Here is an 18,810-nt window from a genome sequence, read left to right on the forward strand (position 1 = left end):
CAAAATATCATTTTTTCTTGTAGTGAGTGTTTTGAGATCATAATTCTATTGAATATATATTTCATTCTTTACTTCCTTGAACAGATCATCAAAGTTGATACAGTTTTTGGAAGACTTAACTGATCAGGTTTATCCAAAACCCATTAAAGGTTGCATTCGAATTGCGATACGACTATCATATGTGTTGATTTAGTGCTTGTTTGGATAGAGGAACAATATCATCTCATCTCCTCATTACAAATTTTTTAAATTCTTATACAAAATATAATAAACAATTCAATTTTTTCAAATTATAAAACAATAATAATATTAAAAAAATAATATTTTATTCAACTCATCTAAAACTATATTATCTCATCTCATCTCTCTCATCTCATTTCACTATCTCAACCAGCCTTAAAAAGTGGTTTAGATTCAAAGATGAGTTGAGATGGGTTGAAATGGTTTGTGAATAGTAGAATAAAAATTGAATTATGTATTATATTTTGTATGGGAATTAGAGAAAATTTTTTTGAGATTTGAAAAAATTGAATTTTATATTTTATGTAAAAATTTGATAAAGTTGTAATGATAAGATGAGATAAATTGAAATGAATTAAGATGGATTTTGAATACAAACGAGTATATATATATATATATATATGAGATCACATTTGTTTGCACTTCGAGACCTGCAATAAACTAATAACATGCAAAGCCAACATGCCGGCCCAATTTTAAGATGCACCCTTTCTTTCACAGCCTTCCCTAGCGTATTCTCTTCCTTGCCGTCTCTCGCCTCTCTCTCTCTCTCTCTCTCTTTCTCTCTCCGTCAGCAACTTTGTGTATGTCCTGAAACTATCGCCAGCAATACTCAAACGGTAAAATTAACGCAGAGCTGCCAGAGCTATTAATCCAGTTTATTATATCGTAAAACTCGTATATATATATATATATGGACGGTCGGTTCGTCAACAACCAGTTTATGATCAGTACTTCCACCGAGGAGGTAGAAGAGAATATTGACACCATCCCAGAAAATGGTGACGCGTCCCCTCCTTCCACCATCTTTAACGACATGAAGAACACTTCCGCCTCGTCCCCAAGAAAAAGGTCAGCCTTATTCGACATCCCCAATCATCTGTTTCGTGATTCACGTGATCTGAATCATCACATGCACCAGATGAAATCTTCGTTTCTTCCTGATCACACTGCATAATTCGCAAGCATACAAAACAAATGGCGGAAAAAAAGGGTCTAATATTTTGTTTGGGGAGGTTTATATTTTTTAGCCTAACAGATCAGAACGTAATGGCCGGATTTTGTTGCAGCAGGCGAGACATACATAAACGAGTGGTGTCGGTGCCGATCAAGGATGTAGAAGGGTCCCGGCTCAAGGGCGAGAGTAGTACTCCGCCCTATGATTCTTGGGCTTGGAGGAAGTATGGTCAGAAACCCATCAAAGGATCTCCCTATCCCAGGTAACCGCAGTACTGAATCTGATGTTTTCTTCTTCGTTCGTGTGTGTATATATATATATATACATATACACGTATATATGTATGGACACAGTTAGACACACACTGCATGGTTTGCTGCGGAAGAACTAGAGATTAATCGAACTTGGTATGGTTCGGTTTGGCAGAGGTTACTACAGGTGCAGCAGCTCAAAGGGCTGCCCGGCGAGAAAACAAGTAGAGAGGAGCCGGTTGGACCCGACGATGCTAGTTGTCACCTACTCCTGTGAGCACAACCATCCCTGGCCGGCTTCGAGGAACCACCACTCAGCTTCGTCCAAACCCGAGAAGCCCCAAACCGTAACGATGAAGCCCGAACAGGAAGCCGCGCCGGAGGAGAAGTTCGCGGATCTAGGCGACGAGTCACTGATGGCGAGCGACGAGTTCAGGTGGTTTGGTGACATGGAGACAACGACGTCAACGGTGCTGGAGAGCCCCATTTTTGCGGAGAGGAGTAGTGGTGGAGACTCCGACGTGGCGATGCTATTAACGATGCGGGAGGAGGACGAGTCTCTCTACGCCGACCTGGGGGAGTTGCCAGAATGCTCCGTCGTGTTCCGGGGAGTGGGACCAGGAGTGGAGATCTTCTGACACGTGTGTGGGCCAGCTCTCTCCCTCCCTCCCTCCCCAGGCCAGTTTGTCAACTGCGTGCGTATCGTGCGGCATAAGACACCAATTATTATTTAGTTTTCGTTTTGCATTATTGATTTCAGCATCGTAAAAGAGCAAAAAATAAAATAAATGAAATTGATAGAGACACACTTTTATGTAATTAATTAATTAAGGAATTAGTCAAATGATCCTGTCATATAATTTTAAAATAACAGTTTTAGATCTGTACCCGAATTATTTTATCATTATATGACAGGCTCATATAGATTAATTAATAAAAGTTTCTATTTATATCATTATTCCGCATATTAAAAATTCGTTTTCAAATAGCTGGTTGAACATAATTTTGTCATATTCAGTTTTTTTAATTTCCAATCTAAATTACAGATAGTTGGAATCGCCTGCAATTTAGATCAAAATATTTGCATTCATTTTGTCATCAAAATTATATTCTTAAATCAATGTGTATAATAAATTAATAAAATATTTACATGACATAATTTGATTTAAAATTTAAATTTTACAAATTAAATTTTACTATATAATTAATGTAGATGGTATCTATATATATTTGTTTCAAAATAGAATAACTTTTTTTTGTCATAATTAAACTTAAATTACATCCCATCACAAGTGGAATTAATATCTATTGGACGAGAAATATGTATGTTTAATGTCTTGGATCGTCGTCAGAACTCTCAAGATATTTTGATCCCATAGATACTTCTTGTCGTCTGTCATAAACATTAAAAAAAAATGTTAAGTGATTTGGTACATGCTTACATGGTTTTTTTTTATTGAAAAAAAAATAAAATAAAAAAAATTTTAAGACAAGAAAAGGTCATTCATATCATAAAAGATTATTTTCATCTTCAATTCGCACTGTTTTATTAAATAAATTTCTTATATGTCAGTATTGATGCGCGATTTGGCGAGCGAATTCGCTTCTAAGAAGATTTCCCCAAAAAAAAAAAAAATATATCTTTATATAAATGTTTTAGTTTCAAATAAATTTTATAAAAATAAATTTATAAATTAACGTAACTTAATATGGTAAGTCAAATTATAAAATTATTTTTATCATAAAATATATATAATATATGATATAAAATCATATAAAGTACATCTAACGTATGACAAAAACACACGTTAATTTATAAATTTACTTTTATAAAATCTTTTTACAACTATATCGCTTATCTCTTTTTGTTTTTGTTAGTTGTAAATACAATGCAAAAAAATGGAAATCTCAAAAGCTCATTGTCTTGAATGATTATGATGCAGTGACTGTTGAATGCCAAGAAAGTGGCTTGATATTTGGCATCAATGCCCAACATGTGTACAGAACCAATCAACTGGGCAAGTCAGAGAACCTCACACACATATGTCTATCTTAAGTTACTTACTCGAAAACAATATAAAAAACATGTGGTAGCCGCCCATATAATAAATACATAAACATGTTTTGTTCAAAAAAATAAAATAAAATAGCTTAGCTTATCTGGAAGTTAAATTATATGTATAGGAGGAGGGGAGTGGTTGAGAGCACAAGGGATTCATCACCTGGTGGGTATATTATATTTCAATACCCCCAAAATTATATGAACTTATTTGTTTTGTTTCGTAAATGACAAGTAGTCAGACAAAGCATGCTTTAATTAATTCATAAGCCCTACTAATTTTATGCAATAATTTGAGTTTCAGAGTATTTAATGACTTTTGCTTGACTTGCATCCTCATATTTTACGCAAACTGACACATGAAGTAATGGTCAAGACAACGTCACCCTAGATTTGTTTGGGGATGGTTTGGATTCTGAGAAGAGGTAGTTTTAAATAAAATATGATAGTTGAAAAAAATATTATTAAAATATTATTTTTTAATATTATTATTATTTTGAGATTTAAAAAAATTGAATTGAGATTTGAAAAAAGTTGAATTGTTTACTATATTTTATATAAAAATTTTAAAAAATTATAATAATGAAATAAAATAAAACACTTTTTGAATTCAAACACACCTTAATGATCTTCTTTCTCGTCCATTTTGGCCCTAAAATGGCATAACAAATGCTGGCTTAATCATGGACTGAGATTTCCTTGAATTACTAAGTAAGTTCTATATCATTTATCTCGCTTCCATCATGGGTTCCAAGATTCTTCGGGATCATGATACCTTAACCATAAGGGTTTACAGTTAACCAAAGTGAAGTACAAAGAGTCACGTGCAGAATACTTGGATTCATCATTTCATTTTGGATTGAATCTCAACAAATATTTGGTGCGAATTTGAGCCCATCTAGTTCAGCCTAGGCCTGTGCAACAAACCGCTCAACCCGTCCTGTCCAATTGACCCGACCTAACCCAAACTGAAACCCGATTTGTATTGATGCTCGGATTCGACCCGTCCAACCCGCTAAATCTCAACAACCCGATTAATGTCACTGTCAAAACCAACTTCCAAGGTCTTCCGCTACTTCTTCTGCAAAAACAATTCGAAAAAACTCAGATCCACCACTGAAGATCGATACGCGATTGTAGAGGAAGAATAAATTACAGTGATAAGCTGAAGCAGCACGAGATGGTCATGGATGCGGCATTGAAGAACGGGGACTCAAGCTTGGACCTACAAACTAGACATTGTGGCTCCTTCTTGAAATTCTTTACATACCATAAGAGACAGATGCAGAGTAGGTACACCACGTTGGTGCCGGGGCATGGTAGAAAGAGGGCCAAGAAAACCCAAACGATCATTGTTTAGGATGGCCGATAGAGAAGTGACTGTGATGAGTAAAGTGGGTAGATCTCTGCAACTAAGGGGGTTCGGTTCTGATCTCCACTCTTCAACATGCCGTTATAATTTGGAGATCAAATGAGTCATGGCAAGGAAAATTTCAAGTACGTGATACTTTCTACTGCGTACAAAGTGGGATGGGCCCGATATTGAAACAAGAAGAACCCCATTAAACTATAGAGAAATTACTATAATATAATGAATTATTAAAGGATAAATCCAGTACTACCTTGGCATTCTCGTACCAAGGTTGAAGATAAGGTGAAGAAAAAGAGGAGGAATATGAAGAAGGATGAGAACCCCAATCTCTAGCTCCAACCGTTGCTCTTCCAATAGGGTTTTCACGGGAACCTAACAATCGTTACAAACCCTCCCTCCTCTTCATCTTCCTCTTCTTCATTTTGATTTTGGATTTCTTCGTCTTTACTCTCTGACTTGATGTTCTTCACCTGATACTGTATTTTTTCCCTTTCAATAGCTTCTGACCTGTTTGCTCCTTGTTGGAGCGTACATTTGTTGCAACCTTTTTCTTGCAAACATTAAGAACAGGTTGGCCCGATATCGGGTCGGGTCGGGCTGCGTCCCCGCAACAAAGTATGCGGGTCGGGTCGGGCCCATATATGAAACGGTTTGGTCAGGTTGCAGCCCTAGTTCAGTCCTTTGTCTTTTTGTTTGTTTGTTTGCTTTTTTTTTTTTTTTTGTTTTTCTTTCTTGGTTTGCATCGGTCAGTTCAGTGCCCAGTTGAAAGCAATAAAGGTAATAATACCCAGTTCCTACACAAGTTCTTAGCTTAAAGAATTTCAGTCTTCACCAAGGAAAAAAAAATTGAAAGTCAAATGAAAACATATCGGGCCTATCTCCTACTGCAGGCATCTCTAAAAAAATTTTACACGACCAAAGTACACGTAGAAGAAGATGCAGCAAAACAAACCAGCCACATCCATACAAATTAAAACTCTAGGTGGAACAGCAGCCACCTTTCTTCACAGCAGAAACATCTCTACTGACATCAATTTTCTCTCCTTTGGAAGGAACGGCTGAATTTGTTGCATCATCTCCAGTCTCTATGGCCTTCTTGCTTACGGTATGGTATATCTGAGTAAGAACTTCAGCAAATGCTTGGTCCACGTTGGTTGCTTCCAGAGCAGAAGTTTCCATAAAAAAGAGGGCCTCCCTTTCGGCAAAAGATTTCCCATCCTCAGTTGAGACTGCCACAAGGTGACGAAGATCCGATTTGTTACCAATGAGCATGACCACAATGTTTGGATCTGTGTGATCTCTCAACTCCCTCAACCATCTCTCAACATTTTCAAATGTGGAATGCCTAGTGACATCATAAACAAGCAGCGCGCCAACTGCTCCACGGTAGTAAGCACTGGTTATGGCCCGGTACCTAAAACTCAATATAAAACAAGGTCAGACAATTTAAAGGATTTGGGCAGACAAAGGCAATTGCAATAAAAAACTTCAAAGCTGGGAATATAAAAACCCGATCACAATTTTTTTTTTTTTTTTTTTTTTTATAGGTAAAAATCATTACCATGCTCCTAAAAGATCAACTAAGACATACAAAGGACATTTCAAATCATGGGTTCAAGCAAAGAGAAAATGAGCACTCCATCAGTGGCATTTCAGGATGTAAGGCGAAAATACCATTTTTACCGTGAAGCTTTAGTACAAGTGCTGAAATAACGTATATCATGATCCAAAAATAGCAACTAAGCCATAAAAAGTACATTACAAAATCATGGGTTCTATTGAATATAAAACAAGGGAACTAGACCCACTCCAGTGGTATTTCAGGCCATATACCTGAAACTATAGTATTTTGTTGAAATAACGTATAGAACACTTGCATAGTCTTGCACAACTGCAATTGGTGCATCTCTTCAAGCTCAAGATACAGACATTGAGAAAAAGATGCATGGATATGCACAAATAAGGAACATATACTTTTCTAAAAAGGGAGCATTGAACTTAGGTGAAACTTTCTTTCCAATAGTGCCTATACCCAAAATTAGACGGTATCAAACTAAATCTAATAATTTTAACCAATATATGGATTTTCGCTAGAAAAATTAACAAAATCTAATATACATTATAAATCATCGATCACTGCCATTCCATAAGTGTCTGGTGAAGTAACTGTTTACCTACTATTATCTGATTATCACAACTCTGTTACTAAAAACAAATGTGTATTAAAGGAAAAACAACACCACCAATACCCTACCATTATCCAACTATATTATATTACAAATGCAGAAAAACCAAGATGACAATGAACTAACACATATGCCCGGGCATGAGAGAGAGAGAGAGAGAGAGAGCTAAGAAATTGCTTTCCAAATTCTGGGTTCATGTAAAGTAATTTTTTTTTTTTTTTTTAATGTCGGGGAACCTCCAAGGCAGGGTTCTTCGGACCCACCCCTGCAGAGTAAACCCCGGTCCCGTGCACCGCACCCTCGGAATAAAGTAAAATTAAACTGAAATGCCACACAAATAGCTCATTACAGGAAAGATGGGGATAAATAGAGGAACTTGAAAAGGATACAAGTAACCTGATCAAGTACATTTCTAATACTTGGAGAAGGAATATACATGGGAGATTCAACTTTCCAACAAATGGAGAGGAAAAAGATACAAACCGATTCCAGCACCCCAAAATTCAAGGGCAATGACGCATGGATACATATAAAGGCGATGAGAGTATTGGAAACAAAAGTGTTACCATATGTCACAAAGAACATACATTTTTGAAGTACAATAGAAGGAATCGGTCCAAACCAATGGACATGAGGAAACTGGACTATTAATATCATCAACCAAAGTCTGAGGACACACATGCAGGTATGCGTGTTCATACCCAGAGAGAGAGAGAGAGAGCAAGTGGACCAAAAAATAAGGCCAAAAAGATCTAAAGAAGTGCTTCAAGAGTACCATGCCATTGATAAATGGTGATAATATATATGTGTGTGTGTGTGTATACACGAAGATTATCAAGAAAATATAAGCCTAGTCATGGTTTTTTTTTAATAGATGGTAAATCAGGACCATGCCCACACAAAAAGCATTCAAAGGGTGAATGCCTTTAACATAAATAGCTACAAACCACCCAACCTATTAATGATAGGGTAAAAGAAAACGAAGAAGTTCATGATAAATTAGAAGTAACTTCATAGAGACAGGATGAGTAAAGTTAACGTACACTAGTAACAATGCACAGCATCAGGTAAATTGACGAAAACAAGAAGGCAAGGGAAAGAACAAACACTAGAACAGAAAAGATTATGAATCAAGAGAAAAGATATTATAAACATTCGTGGTTTTATTACATTTGAAAAAACATTTATAGTTTTCTAAATGGATAGATAAATTATACACTACTATAAATTACGAATATCGAAGAACAGTCTTCAGCATTTTTCACACAAAAACAGCCCCCAAAATGAAGAGTGCAACACCTCCAAACAGTGAAATCTAGCATTGTTGTTTACAAGGAAATCCGCGTCCAATAGGAAGCAAACTCGCACTAGCCCACATTACAAGTTCGAACATTACACATCATTTCTGTCTCATTTTCAGGTTTTTTTCATAGAAATTGTATAAGTTACACATACTGTTATATAACAAGGTTCAGGATACCAGGATCTACTGTTGCACACGACAAATCTAAGTTTGATCTACCATGCTACTCGATTATTTGCCAGCAAAGTGAATCTACTAAACAAATCTCCAACGTCAAATCCCCAACAAAGTACTCGTTTGGGAACAAGTTAGCCAATTCAAACCCAGTGAGATCTAGTAAACGTATCCCCATTACTCAACCAGTGAGATCTAGAACCCAAAGAAACTAAACCCATTACTCAACCAACCGATACTGTTGTTTTCTGATTAGCATGCGATTTTCATTTAAAACAATAGAGCCGAAAACATATAAAACTAATTTTTCCCTTTAGTTTCCCAGTTTTTCCAGCACCCAAAACGCACAAAAAACTCCAAATGAAAAAGTAAGAAAGACCCAGATCGTAAAAACCAGAATGATAGACAAAGAGACCCGCACCTTTCTTGGCCAGCGGTGTCCCAAATTTGGGCCTTGATAACTTTTCCATCCACATTTAAGCTCCGAGTGGCGAACTCGACCCCGATGGTGGACTTGGACTCGAGGCTGAACTCGTTACGAGTGAACCTGGAAAGCAAGTTGGACTTGCCCACACCCGAGTCCCCGATCAGCACCACCTTGAAGAGGTAGTCATAGTCGTCTTCAGCTCTGTACCCAGCCATCCCCCTCCAATCCAAACAACACTACTTTGGCTTCAGGAAAAGAAGGGAGAAAGATCTCTGTTTTAGATCTCTCCCTATCTCTCTCTCGCTCTAACTTTTCTCCCTAAAAGATCTGGCTCAGCCTCTTCTTTGGCACTTCCTTTTTGTTCTGTCTTATGGGGTTCGAAACGTGCGACTGCGGGAGACCGATGTCCTCCCTGCTGGGCTGGACTCCAACTGGCAACTCCAAAGTGGAACTGTGGGAGAGAGGAATTTGCGTCCTTTTGGAAGTATGAATCCTATGGGTATTTTATTTCGATTGTCCATTAAAAAAAAAATTAACGATAATATCATGTCAAAATATTAGCGTAAAAATGTAAATCTACGAATTTAAAGCTTATGTCAATAATATATATGCATTTAACCTCATAATCCAATCGATTCGACCAACTCAACCCGAAATTTCTTTTATTTTCCTTCTTTTTTTTCGAAGCTCCAAAACCAAGCCAACCCAATTAAAAAGATGAAAAAACTCGCTACAATCTATTCTACCGCTAAAATAGCATAAAAAATAAGAAAATAGCTATTAAAAACACTTAAGCTTGAGTAGATTTTTTGTGCCGACCAGTGATTGTTAAGAGAGGAGGAGTTGGGGCAAGCGTTAGGATAAAAAAAAATAATGTTACGTGTTAGTCACTATTTTCTCTTATACTCCATATTTATAATTTTTTTATAAGGTGTGAATATATTTTTCATAAAATGTAGGGTATGCAATAATGAATAGTGACTGATGAAAATAATTTTTCATAAAAAAATGGTATAAATACAATTGTTGCATAATTTTTATACAATTATCGAGTAAATGTTAAACTTTATTTAAATTCATTTTAATTTTATTTGTCTTTGATGTTTTAGATTTGAAAAAAAAAAATAATGTTTTAATAATAATATATACAAAATTTATGTTATAGTTATAGGTTGGGAAATAGCAGGGGAAGGAGAGAGATTATAAATTTGTAAATTTTATTTTGTAAATTACTTTTATAAATCAAGCATTTTTTTCATATAAAACTAAACACCTCAAAAACATTAAAAAGTAATTACTAGATATATAAATCTTTACAAATAATTACTAGCAGATATATAAATGCCCAATACTCATCTTATCATTCAAAATTAATTTTTCTGTAAGTGACTTTAATTATAAGGCACTAAGTAATAAGATGATGCATTTTTATTTTGCTCGCAATTACACTTTTTATTTTACCTTATTCCACCCTCGAATCAATTTAACCAATTTTACAACGTTTTTTTTTTTTCAAAACTAACATGCTTAGGATCTTAGAGTACTAGTAGTGGACTCAACCTAATTAGGATGTACAAAAATTTACTATAAGGGACTCAATAAATGAACAGTAATTTTAGCACAATATTTATTCATTAGCCAAAGGGGCTAGCTAAGTATTATTTTCTGCATAAACAATTCTCTTCTCGTTTCCTATTGTTCCTCCCTTGCAAAAATACTGTAAAAAATATATATTTTTTGTGAATATATGACTATTGAAAAAATATGACAATTGAAAAAATATATTCGTAGAAATAATATGATTATTGTAAAAAAAAAAAACCGTTAGAGAATTAAATCCATTAAGAATAATATGAACGTTAAAAAATTAATGTATATTTTTTTAATAACGAATAAATATTTAAATTACAATTAGAATTAAAATATATAAAAATATTAAAATTAATATTTTAATAAAATAATAATAGATTTAAAGAATTTATTATTTGAAATCGTTAAAAAATGACTCACTAAATTTATAAAAGTGAATTATTCAGCCAAAGTTTGTTTAAGTCAACTGCTAATGTCAAGTATGTTACAACGTCACCAATTCAATCACACTTGTGCAGTAACCATTGGCTCTACATCATTGCAGTAGACCTAAACCGTGCGCCATGACTCAACTAAAAACTCCCAAGTGTATGACTAGGGGTGCTAACTGCACCTACCAGGCATGTAGCCCTTAGCCCTGTCCCTGTATGGGTGGCAAGTTGGGCCCTCGGACCCTTGCTCCACTCTCATAGACAAGTGCCCCCGTTCGGATGTTAGGGGGCAGATTGACTCCCAAGGTTGTCCGCCCACCTCCCACGGCGAGAGAAAGAGCTTCTAGAGAGAGATATATATACATGAGGCTAGGGGCGACAACGAGAGGGAGAGAGATTGCAACGATGACCGAACGGGATGAAACAAATGTGAGAGAGAGAGAGGCAACGGGAGATGGGTGTTTTAAAACAAAATACTGTACAAAACAACTTTGTTTTGGAGATAATTTATTTTTTAAATATATAAATTCGGTCAGGTGGACAGGTAAAAACTTAGATTGGTCTTGGCCCAACTCGAGCCCCGTCTCCCAAATGTGAAGGCCACCACCCAGCTTTTTGTATGACGAAGAGGTTCGCTTCTTCTTATTTGTGTAGTTTGGATTTTTGTTTGAAGTCACGTCTCTCTCTCTCTCTCTCTCTCTCTCTAATACCTGCTACCAATTTCAAGTCTGAAAGCTCTTGTTTGTTTTTAAAGATGAAATGAAATAAAATTAAAGTTAAAATGTTAAATAAAATATTATTAGAATATATTTTTTAATATTATTTTTATTTTAGAATTTGAAAAAGTTGAATTGTTTATTTTATTGTGTGGAGATTTGAAAAGTTATAATAATGAAATGAGAGATTTTCAAAATTTTTGGGTTCTCAGCGTATGTCTCTCTTACTTTATAACGTTTTCATTTCTTATTGAGGTCTCGTCTACCCCTTTTGTTGTCCGTTTGAATAATTTGATGTATTTTCAGATGTTGATGACTTCTAGAGCCTCAACCTTCTATGGTAATTGAGGATAATGTGCAAAATGTCTTGAGTTTTTGTGGGCCCAATAATTAGGCCCATTTTCCTATGGCGGTAGCCTGTAGAATACGTAAGAGTGACCCCTTATCTGGCCTTTCTTCGGTGCGTTGGAGTCTTGTCTTGGGCTTGTCATTATTTTAGTGGAAGCCTCATCTGAGTCTGAATCATTATTTATAGAGATTCTTTCTAATTCTCATCTCTTTTATGCATGTTTGACAGATTGGTTTGCATTATGAATGAAAATTAGACACAAGCATGGATTATGCTGCAACGAATGGAATTAGTAGGCATTTGATAAAGATCCCAGCGATCAATGATTTCGTCTCATACTCCATGAAAACTCTATTAAGTTTCACGATGAACTTGCATCGTACTTGTTTCTTTGCAATTTTCCTGCCACGTATTTTGAAGATCTCTTGATGGTTATGAAATCACCACGTGGACTATTTAATAAATAAGATAGAATATAGCATCAGAGTTTGAATTCAGGACCCTTGATCTAATATTACGTAAAATCACCACGTTCTTGAATGCTTAATTATTTATATTGAAATGTGTAAATTTTGAAGTAGGTGTTTGGTTTAGTTCTTTCTCACTGTTCAAGATGGGAGGAGGTTTTAGAATGTTGCACCTGGTCTGGACATTCTCTCATTTCTACCATTGGTTGATCAGAGTGCTGACAAGAAGATCCTCTTAAGAGCATTAATATTAGATTATGCATCTACATATTTGCATAATAGGATTTTAAATTAGATTGCATTAGATTATACATATCCAAAAATTTGTATAGCTATGAACATTATTTTTATAAATTTAAATATGCACTGATCACTCTCCAAATCTTATTTTATTACTTTTTTCTCTCTCCACCAACGGATAGAATTTTAGGAAAAAAAATTCTATTGAATACTAAATGATAGAGAGGAGCTAATTGCAAAATAAAAATTAAAAAAAAAAAGAAAAAAAAATAATAATATTTTTTTATTATTTAACTTAAAGATGCATAATCTAATGTGAGAGTTTTTCTTAATATGCAAAATCAATCTTTAAAAAATATAATTTTACATATGCACAAGAGAAACTAATACTAGTGGAGAAGGACATATACACAGTCATTTCTCTTTACATCTTTCTGGTTTGCAGTCAGCTTCCTCTTTTATGGAAGAGTAGTGTTATATAGCATCTACTGTAGTGGTGTACACAATATACACACTACAATTCACTAATTTAATCTCTCCAGATGAATGGTTGAGATGATGCCACATAGGGTGTGCAAAGTGGCTGCTCCCAAACAGTGACTTCTCCCAAAAGTATTTCTTTATGGAATACATTCGACAATAGGTGCCGATCCATTTTATTGTATGCGTGTTATTCTTGCCTTGTTCAAAGATCGTTGAAGTGGACAACAGTGTCCGTACTGAGGACCCTGCCCTCTTGTAATTTTTTTTTTTCAATAAAGTCTCAGTTGTATTCCTTTATTATCCTTTGCGTTTTGCTATGTACAAGCAAATTTGAGTACCAATCGGCGTACTAATATTGGTACCTTCATATTCTAAATTTAAATTAGTACTATTTTCAATAAAATCTACTTTCTGACCAATCATATTGAATAAATGCATGTATTAGTATTAATATTGGTGCCTTCATATTCTAAATTCAAATTAGTACTATTTTTAATAAAATCTATTTTTTGACTAATCATATTAATACACAGAATCGCTTACAATTAAATTTTACCTTATCCATTTCAACTCCACTTCAAAAGTTGTTTCAATTCGGTTTGCAGAAAACTTGCGACTCTGGAGGCCGGGCTTAACTCTCTTTCAAAGCATGAAGGATCCAATTAAAACTTGGGCTTCGTTTCCTCCATGTCGTAAGAAAACAAAAGGGTACACGACCTTACCTTGGTATCAGTCCTCATTGCCATCTTTTGGTTTATGCTGTGTTTAGTAAGTAAACTATTTACAACAGCTTGGACTTGGGTTGTGCCAGGGCAATAGGGTAGGATTCTTGGGGGTGGATAGTCGTAAACTGACTAGTAATTTGAATTTAGAGATAAGTTAAGATAGTTTGTAAATAATAGAATAAGTTAAATTATTTATTATATTTTGTGTGATAATTTGATAAAATTATTTTGAGATTTGAAAAAGTTAAATCATTTATTATATTTTGAGTAGAAATTTGAGAAAGTTGTAATTATGAAATAAGATGAGTTGAGTTAGATTTTGAATTCAAACAAGACCTGAAGGGGGTGAGTTGAGTTGAGGAATGGTTATTGGTATTGTACCATATTTGGCCAAGGACAACCATTTGGCTCAATCTCAAAGCTTATCCCTTGCAAAACTTCGCAAATATTATTCCACACTTTTGCTGACAATCTCAGTTTGGCTATCTAATTGTGGATGATAAGCCGAACTGAGCTGCAAGGAAGTTCATTGAAGCCTGAACAACAAATTCCAAAAAGTGCTAGTGAACATAGGATCAATTGAGGATGGCATGACATGGAGTTTGAATACATTATTCATAAAAATATGGGTAATTTTAGAGGTTGTGTATGGATGAGTGAGGGAGATAAAATGAATGTTGGGGCATCCCATCCTGTTGACTGTTAAATCTTGTAATCGTTAAATATATATAGAGTAATGTTACACAACTTCTCCAACTTTTATGCACTATATTTTTAAATTTTTAATATTTTTTTTGAGTTTATTCTTTTTAAACTAATTCAATTCTTTTATTCATTATTCATATATTAAATATTTGATAAAAGATAAAAAAAATTAAAAATTAAAAAAAATGTGGTGTGTGAAAATTATATAAATAGTAAAAGGTTACCTAGATTGTTTCATATATATATATATATATATATATATATATATATATATATATAATATGCTTGCTTAAAAAGAAAAAGAAAAAAAGAAAACTTAGTAAAAGTTTGTGTCGCAGGTACAGCAGAAGTACGTGGATTTACAGAGCATTTCTGCCACTTGAGAGACACCAGAAAAAGCTCATGGTGCCACCAAATTTACTGCTATTTGGTCCTCTTCAGCCTTGATTGCAACTTTCTTCAGGGCAAGACATTTGACAGCCGGTGCCTTTGTGGAGGTAACTCAACTACAAGCTTTTTCCTCGTGGCCCACTTCTGCCTTTGGATACTCTTATATAAAAAAAATGGCGCCAAAACCTGGTCCCAATTTTGTTTAGCATTTGACCAAGATCGCAAAGACTAGCTTTGATTCAATTTAGGAAATTAACTTTTGTGTACGTATGGGCAGAAACCGATCTGAAGTGATCATCGTCGTCGAGATGATCAATTTCATAATATTCCACACGTCGATGAAGGGTATGGAGCTGCTGCAGCTAGCAAAATAGTCTTTGTGACTGCATTAACGATACGTGTGGCGTCTCACATGCTCATGATCATCATGTACGTACTAGAGCGTGCGTTGTGTTTTAGGTGGTGCAGCTGCGCATGCATGCATGCATGGCATGCGTGGACATCAATGGGACTGGTAACATCTACCAGTCATGTTGACTGTTGAGCATGGTTTTGCCTTGTATATAACGTTTACAACTTATACAATCAAGCAGAAAGGATTCAAAATAATTATTTGTGATGAAAATATATTCATTTTGACAGAAAATAATTATATTTGTAAGAAATAACTGACAACAAATAAATAATTTTCTTATAATAATATTAATATATACGCCAAAAATCAACACTTTAGTATCAAGCATCACAAACTCGTATTTGGTTAGGACAATGATGTTAATTAATAGGAAAGCATAGTTTATATAATTCTATACTAATTTCTAATCTGCTTAATGTACATCACCAAAATTAGTAGCCACGGAAAATAATTAATTTCCATATACCTAATTCCTTTCCTTCCTACCTACAATTCCTTCATGTAAACGCCACTTACATACAGCTATGAAATTGTCTTCATTATCTCTGCATGGAAGGAAGCTTATTCGATGCTCTTCTGATCTTATAAATGAAGCTTATTATTGCACACCACTTGTCTTAGCAAATGATTTTTCCTTACTTCCTTCAACAAGAAATTAAAGGGATTTAATTATTTTGTGGTCATGATCATTGTTTAGGATAAAACATTCAATATTATTGCTTATACCATAAGGTGTGACTGTTTAACATAATACACAAACTGTGATCAAAACCTATAATGGTGTTCAACAAACAGTCTACAGCTTTGCATCCAAAGTTGCATGGCAAAAAGGGGAAAAAATGTAATATATATATATATATATATATATATAATATAATTCATTCTATTCACAAGTCGGTATGAAAAATACATCATTCATATTATTGATATTGTGACATGATTTGATTTATAAGATTTAAATATACATATATTTTATAAATTAAATCTTGGCACATTAGTATTATGCAGTGAGTATATTCCACACCGACTTAAGTACTCAAGCTTTTCATAATATATAGATTTAGAATAAAGATTTAGGGCTAGCCTGGTTTGTTTTCACAAACCATCTCATCTTATTTCATTTCATCTAATTATTACTATTTTTTCAAACTTTCAAACGTACAAAATACAAAAAAAAAAAAAAATCAATTTTTTTTAAATCTCAAAATAAAAATTATATTAAAAAATTATATTCTAACAATAATTTTTTCAACTTTCATCTCATTTCATTTGTGTAACCAAATGAGACCAAGTTGCTTGCTACTAATTAAGAAGAAATATTAACTAATATTGGTATTAAATTTGCTCCCATTTACGCTGGGGATTTGGAGTAGATGTGTGCATGGGGTCCCAAATGATGAAATAAGTAGTGGACATGAGGGACATTAATGAAGGCCTATAAGTACACTAATTTAAATACATGCAACATAGCCATTCATGCTAATACATTGTCATAATTTTGTATTTGGATTGTCGGACGTGACCAAGAGTCCCTAATCCACCAACACTTAAAAAAGTAACATATATATATATATATATATAAGTATATATATATAAGTATATTAAATAGATAAGAGCTAGCCCAATAAATCATTATAAGAACCTTGCATGCCTGCCCTACCTGGGTGATCCTAAAAACAAAGTTACAGGGATTGTCTAACAATTACAATATCCTTGAATACATGATTGTATATATTGAAAGTTCATGTTTAAGACCACATCTTCTGATTTCAACAATTAAACTACTTTTAGGCTTGGGATGGCCGGCCTGTATTTAATAAACATTAATTATTAACTTTTGTTTGTGTCTTATTGTCTGCTAATGATTGCCACGACATTTTATGGTCCATAATTGGGCTACCTTGAGATTTCAGATGGATTAAGATCATCATATATATATATATATTAGATCAGCGTTTGTGGGGGGGTGGGCATGGGCAAAAGCTTAAGTACCCCAACTAAATTGGACCCCATAATTAAAGGGATTATTTTGTTTCACAAGTTGAAACCAAGCTTGTGAATTGGCTCCTCTTAATTTCTAGTCATGATCAGGAGACGAATCATGCAATGCTGATCAATTAATTCAAAGAAACTTCTAATAATGATTTTTTTTTTTTTTCTTACATCAACTTCTAATAATGAATTGTAGCTCATACAAATTTATTGTTTTATAAGAAGTGTTATAGTCACAAAAAAATCTTATAAAAGTAAATCTACAAATTGATATGACTTTATAATGATACGTTATATCTATTTTATAATAAAAGTAACTTTACAACAAACGTATTATATTAAATCACGTCAGTTTGTAAGTTTGATTTTGTATAATATCTTTATGGCAATCATTTTTCTTGTTTCATGGACTTCTCTTGTTATAGTTGTTACAATAAATTTGGATTGAGAAACATTCTTAACCCATCTCATCTTATTATTACAATTTTAACAAATTTTTATATAAAATATAATAAATAATTTAATTTTTTTAAATTTTAAAATAATAATAATATTAAAAAATAATATTTTATTTAACTTTCAACGCATTTCATCTCAACTCATGGTTGTCCGAACGGAACCTAAATATGTTATCTCGCGTGGGCATTTGTTGAAATATTGCAAAAGCATGTTATAAATTATGAATATGTTCAATGTTTTCAAATATTTGGGCCAGTAATTAGGCTGCTGCTAATTAATTCGTTGTGATGACCCCACACCAGAATCGTGTTTCCGTCAACATCTTCTTTCGGTTGTGTCCTTTTTCTAATTTTTCTCCAAGGTCCCATCTTTTATTCCCAAAGTCCAGTTATTTTCGCAATACAGATGTTTTTGGATAAAACAACAAAAATCAGAACCATTTTACTATCTTAGTTCCAGAAAGTCTATGCGACGGGTTAGAACAAATTATTAGATTTATATATTTCTATAATTAGCTTTATTTTTTTTAGATAAATAGTGATTTTAATAAATATTTTAATAAGAATCCTAAGTTCTAATTATAAATTCACATTTCTACCTTAATAGTGAGCCATACAAGGGACAGCATAAAAATAAATAAATACTCTAATCATTACATAAAAATAATCTTACAAATTAATGTGGTATGATGTAGTTCGTTAGATTATAAAATTATTTTTATTATAAAATAAATTTAAAAAATTATATAAAATTATGTCAGATTGTAAAATTATTTTTATATAATCTCTTTATAATCGAAAGTAGATGAAAAAATGAGATCTCTGGAAAAAAAGAAAAAAATTATTGAAGAACTTTTTTCTATGCAGTTGGTCCAACAG

General features: G+C 33.7%; 2 protein-coding genes across 3 annotated transcripts; one reads left to right on the top strand and one right to left on the bottom strand.

Moving 5' to 3' along the window:
* The first annotated feature begins 690 nt into the window (after positions 1-690).
* On the top strand, positions 691-2,290 carry LOC121268045 (probable WRKY transcription factor 65). 2 transcript variants are annotated; one of them, XM_041172153.1, is made up of 3 exons: positions 691-1,092; positions 1,311-1,460; positions 1,625-2,290. In XM_041172153.1, the coding sequence occupies exons 1-3, from the start codon at positions 935-937 to the stop codon at positions 2,085-2,087; spliced, it is 771 nt and encodes a 256-aa protein (XP_041028087.1). In that variant the 5' UTR covers positions 691-934; the 3' UTR covers positions 2,088-2,290. The 2 variants fall into 2 exon arrangements, with proteins under 2 accessions (XP_041028087.1, XP_041028088.1); XM_041172154.1 differs by having other exon boundaries at positions 1,314-1,460.
* A 3,352-nt stretch (positions 2,291-5,642) lies between these two features.
* LOC121268021 (ras-related protein RABA1d-like) lies at positions 5,643-9,435 on the bottom strand. Its single transcript, XM_041172121.1, has 2 exons — positions 8,965-9,435; positions 5,643-6,294 (listed from the first exon to the last, which is right to left on the bottom strand). Exons 1-2 carry the CDS (start codon positions 9,183-9,185, stop codon positions 5,859-5,861), a joined length of 657 nt encoding a protein of 218 aa, XP_041028055.1. The 5' UTR covers positions 9,186-9,435; the 3' UTR covers positions 5,643-5,858.
* Positions 9,436-18,810: the final 9,375 nt, after the last annotated feature.

Source organism: Juglans microcarpa x Juglans regia, chromosome 5S (genome assembly GCF_004785595.1).
Source record: "Juglans microcarpa x Juglans regia isolate MS1-56 chromosome 5S, Jm3101_v1.0, whole genome shotgun sequence".
In the NCBI taxonomy this organism is placed as follows: Eukaryota; Viridiplantae; Streptophyta; class Magnoliopsida; order Fagales; family Juglandaceae; genus Juglans; species Juglans microcarpa x Juglans regia.

Coding starts and splice junctions, on each gene's coding strand:
- LOC121268021 (XM_041172121.1), bottom strand. CDS start 9,185: ATGGCTGGGTACAGAGCTGAAGACGACTATGACTACCTCTTCAAGGTG. Junction 6,295..8,964: donor GACACCGCTGGCCAAGAAAG/GTGCGGGTCTCT, acceptor ATTGAGTTTTAG/GTACCGGGCCATAACCAGTG.
- LOC121268045 (XM_041172153.1), top strand. CDS start 935: ATGGACGGTCGGTTCGTCAACAACCAGTTTATGATCAGTACTTCCACC. Junction 1,093..1,310: donor GCCTCGTCCCCAAGAAAAAG/GTCAGCCTTATT, acceptor ATTTTGTTGCAG/CAGGCGAGACATACATAAAC. Junction 1,461..1,624: donor AAAGGATCTCCCTATCCCAG/GTAACCGCAGTA, acceptor TCGGTTTGGCAG/AGGTTACTACAGGTGCAGCA.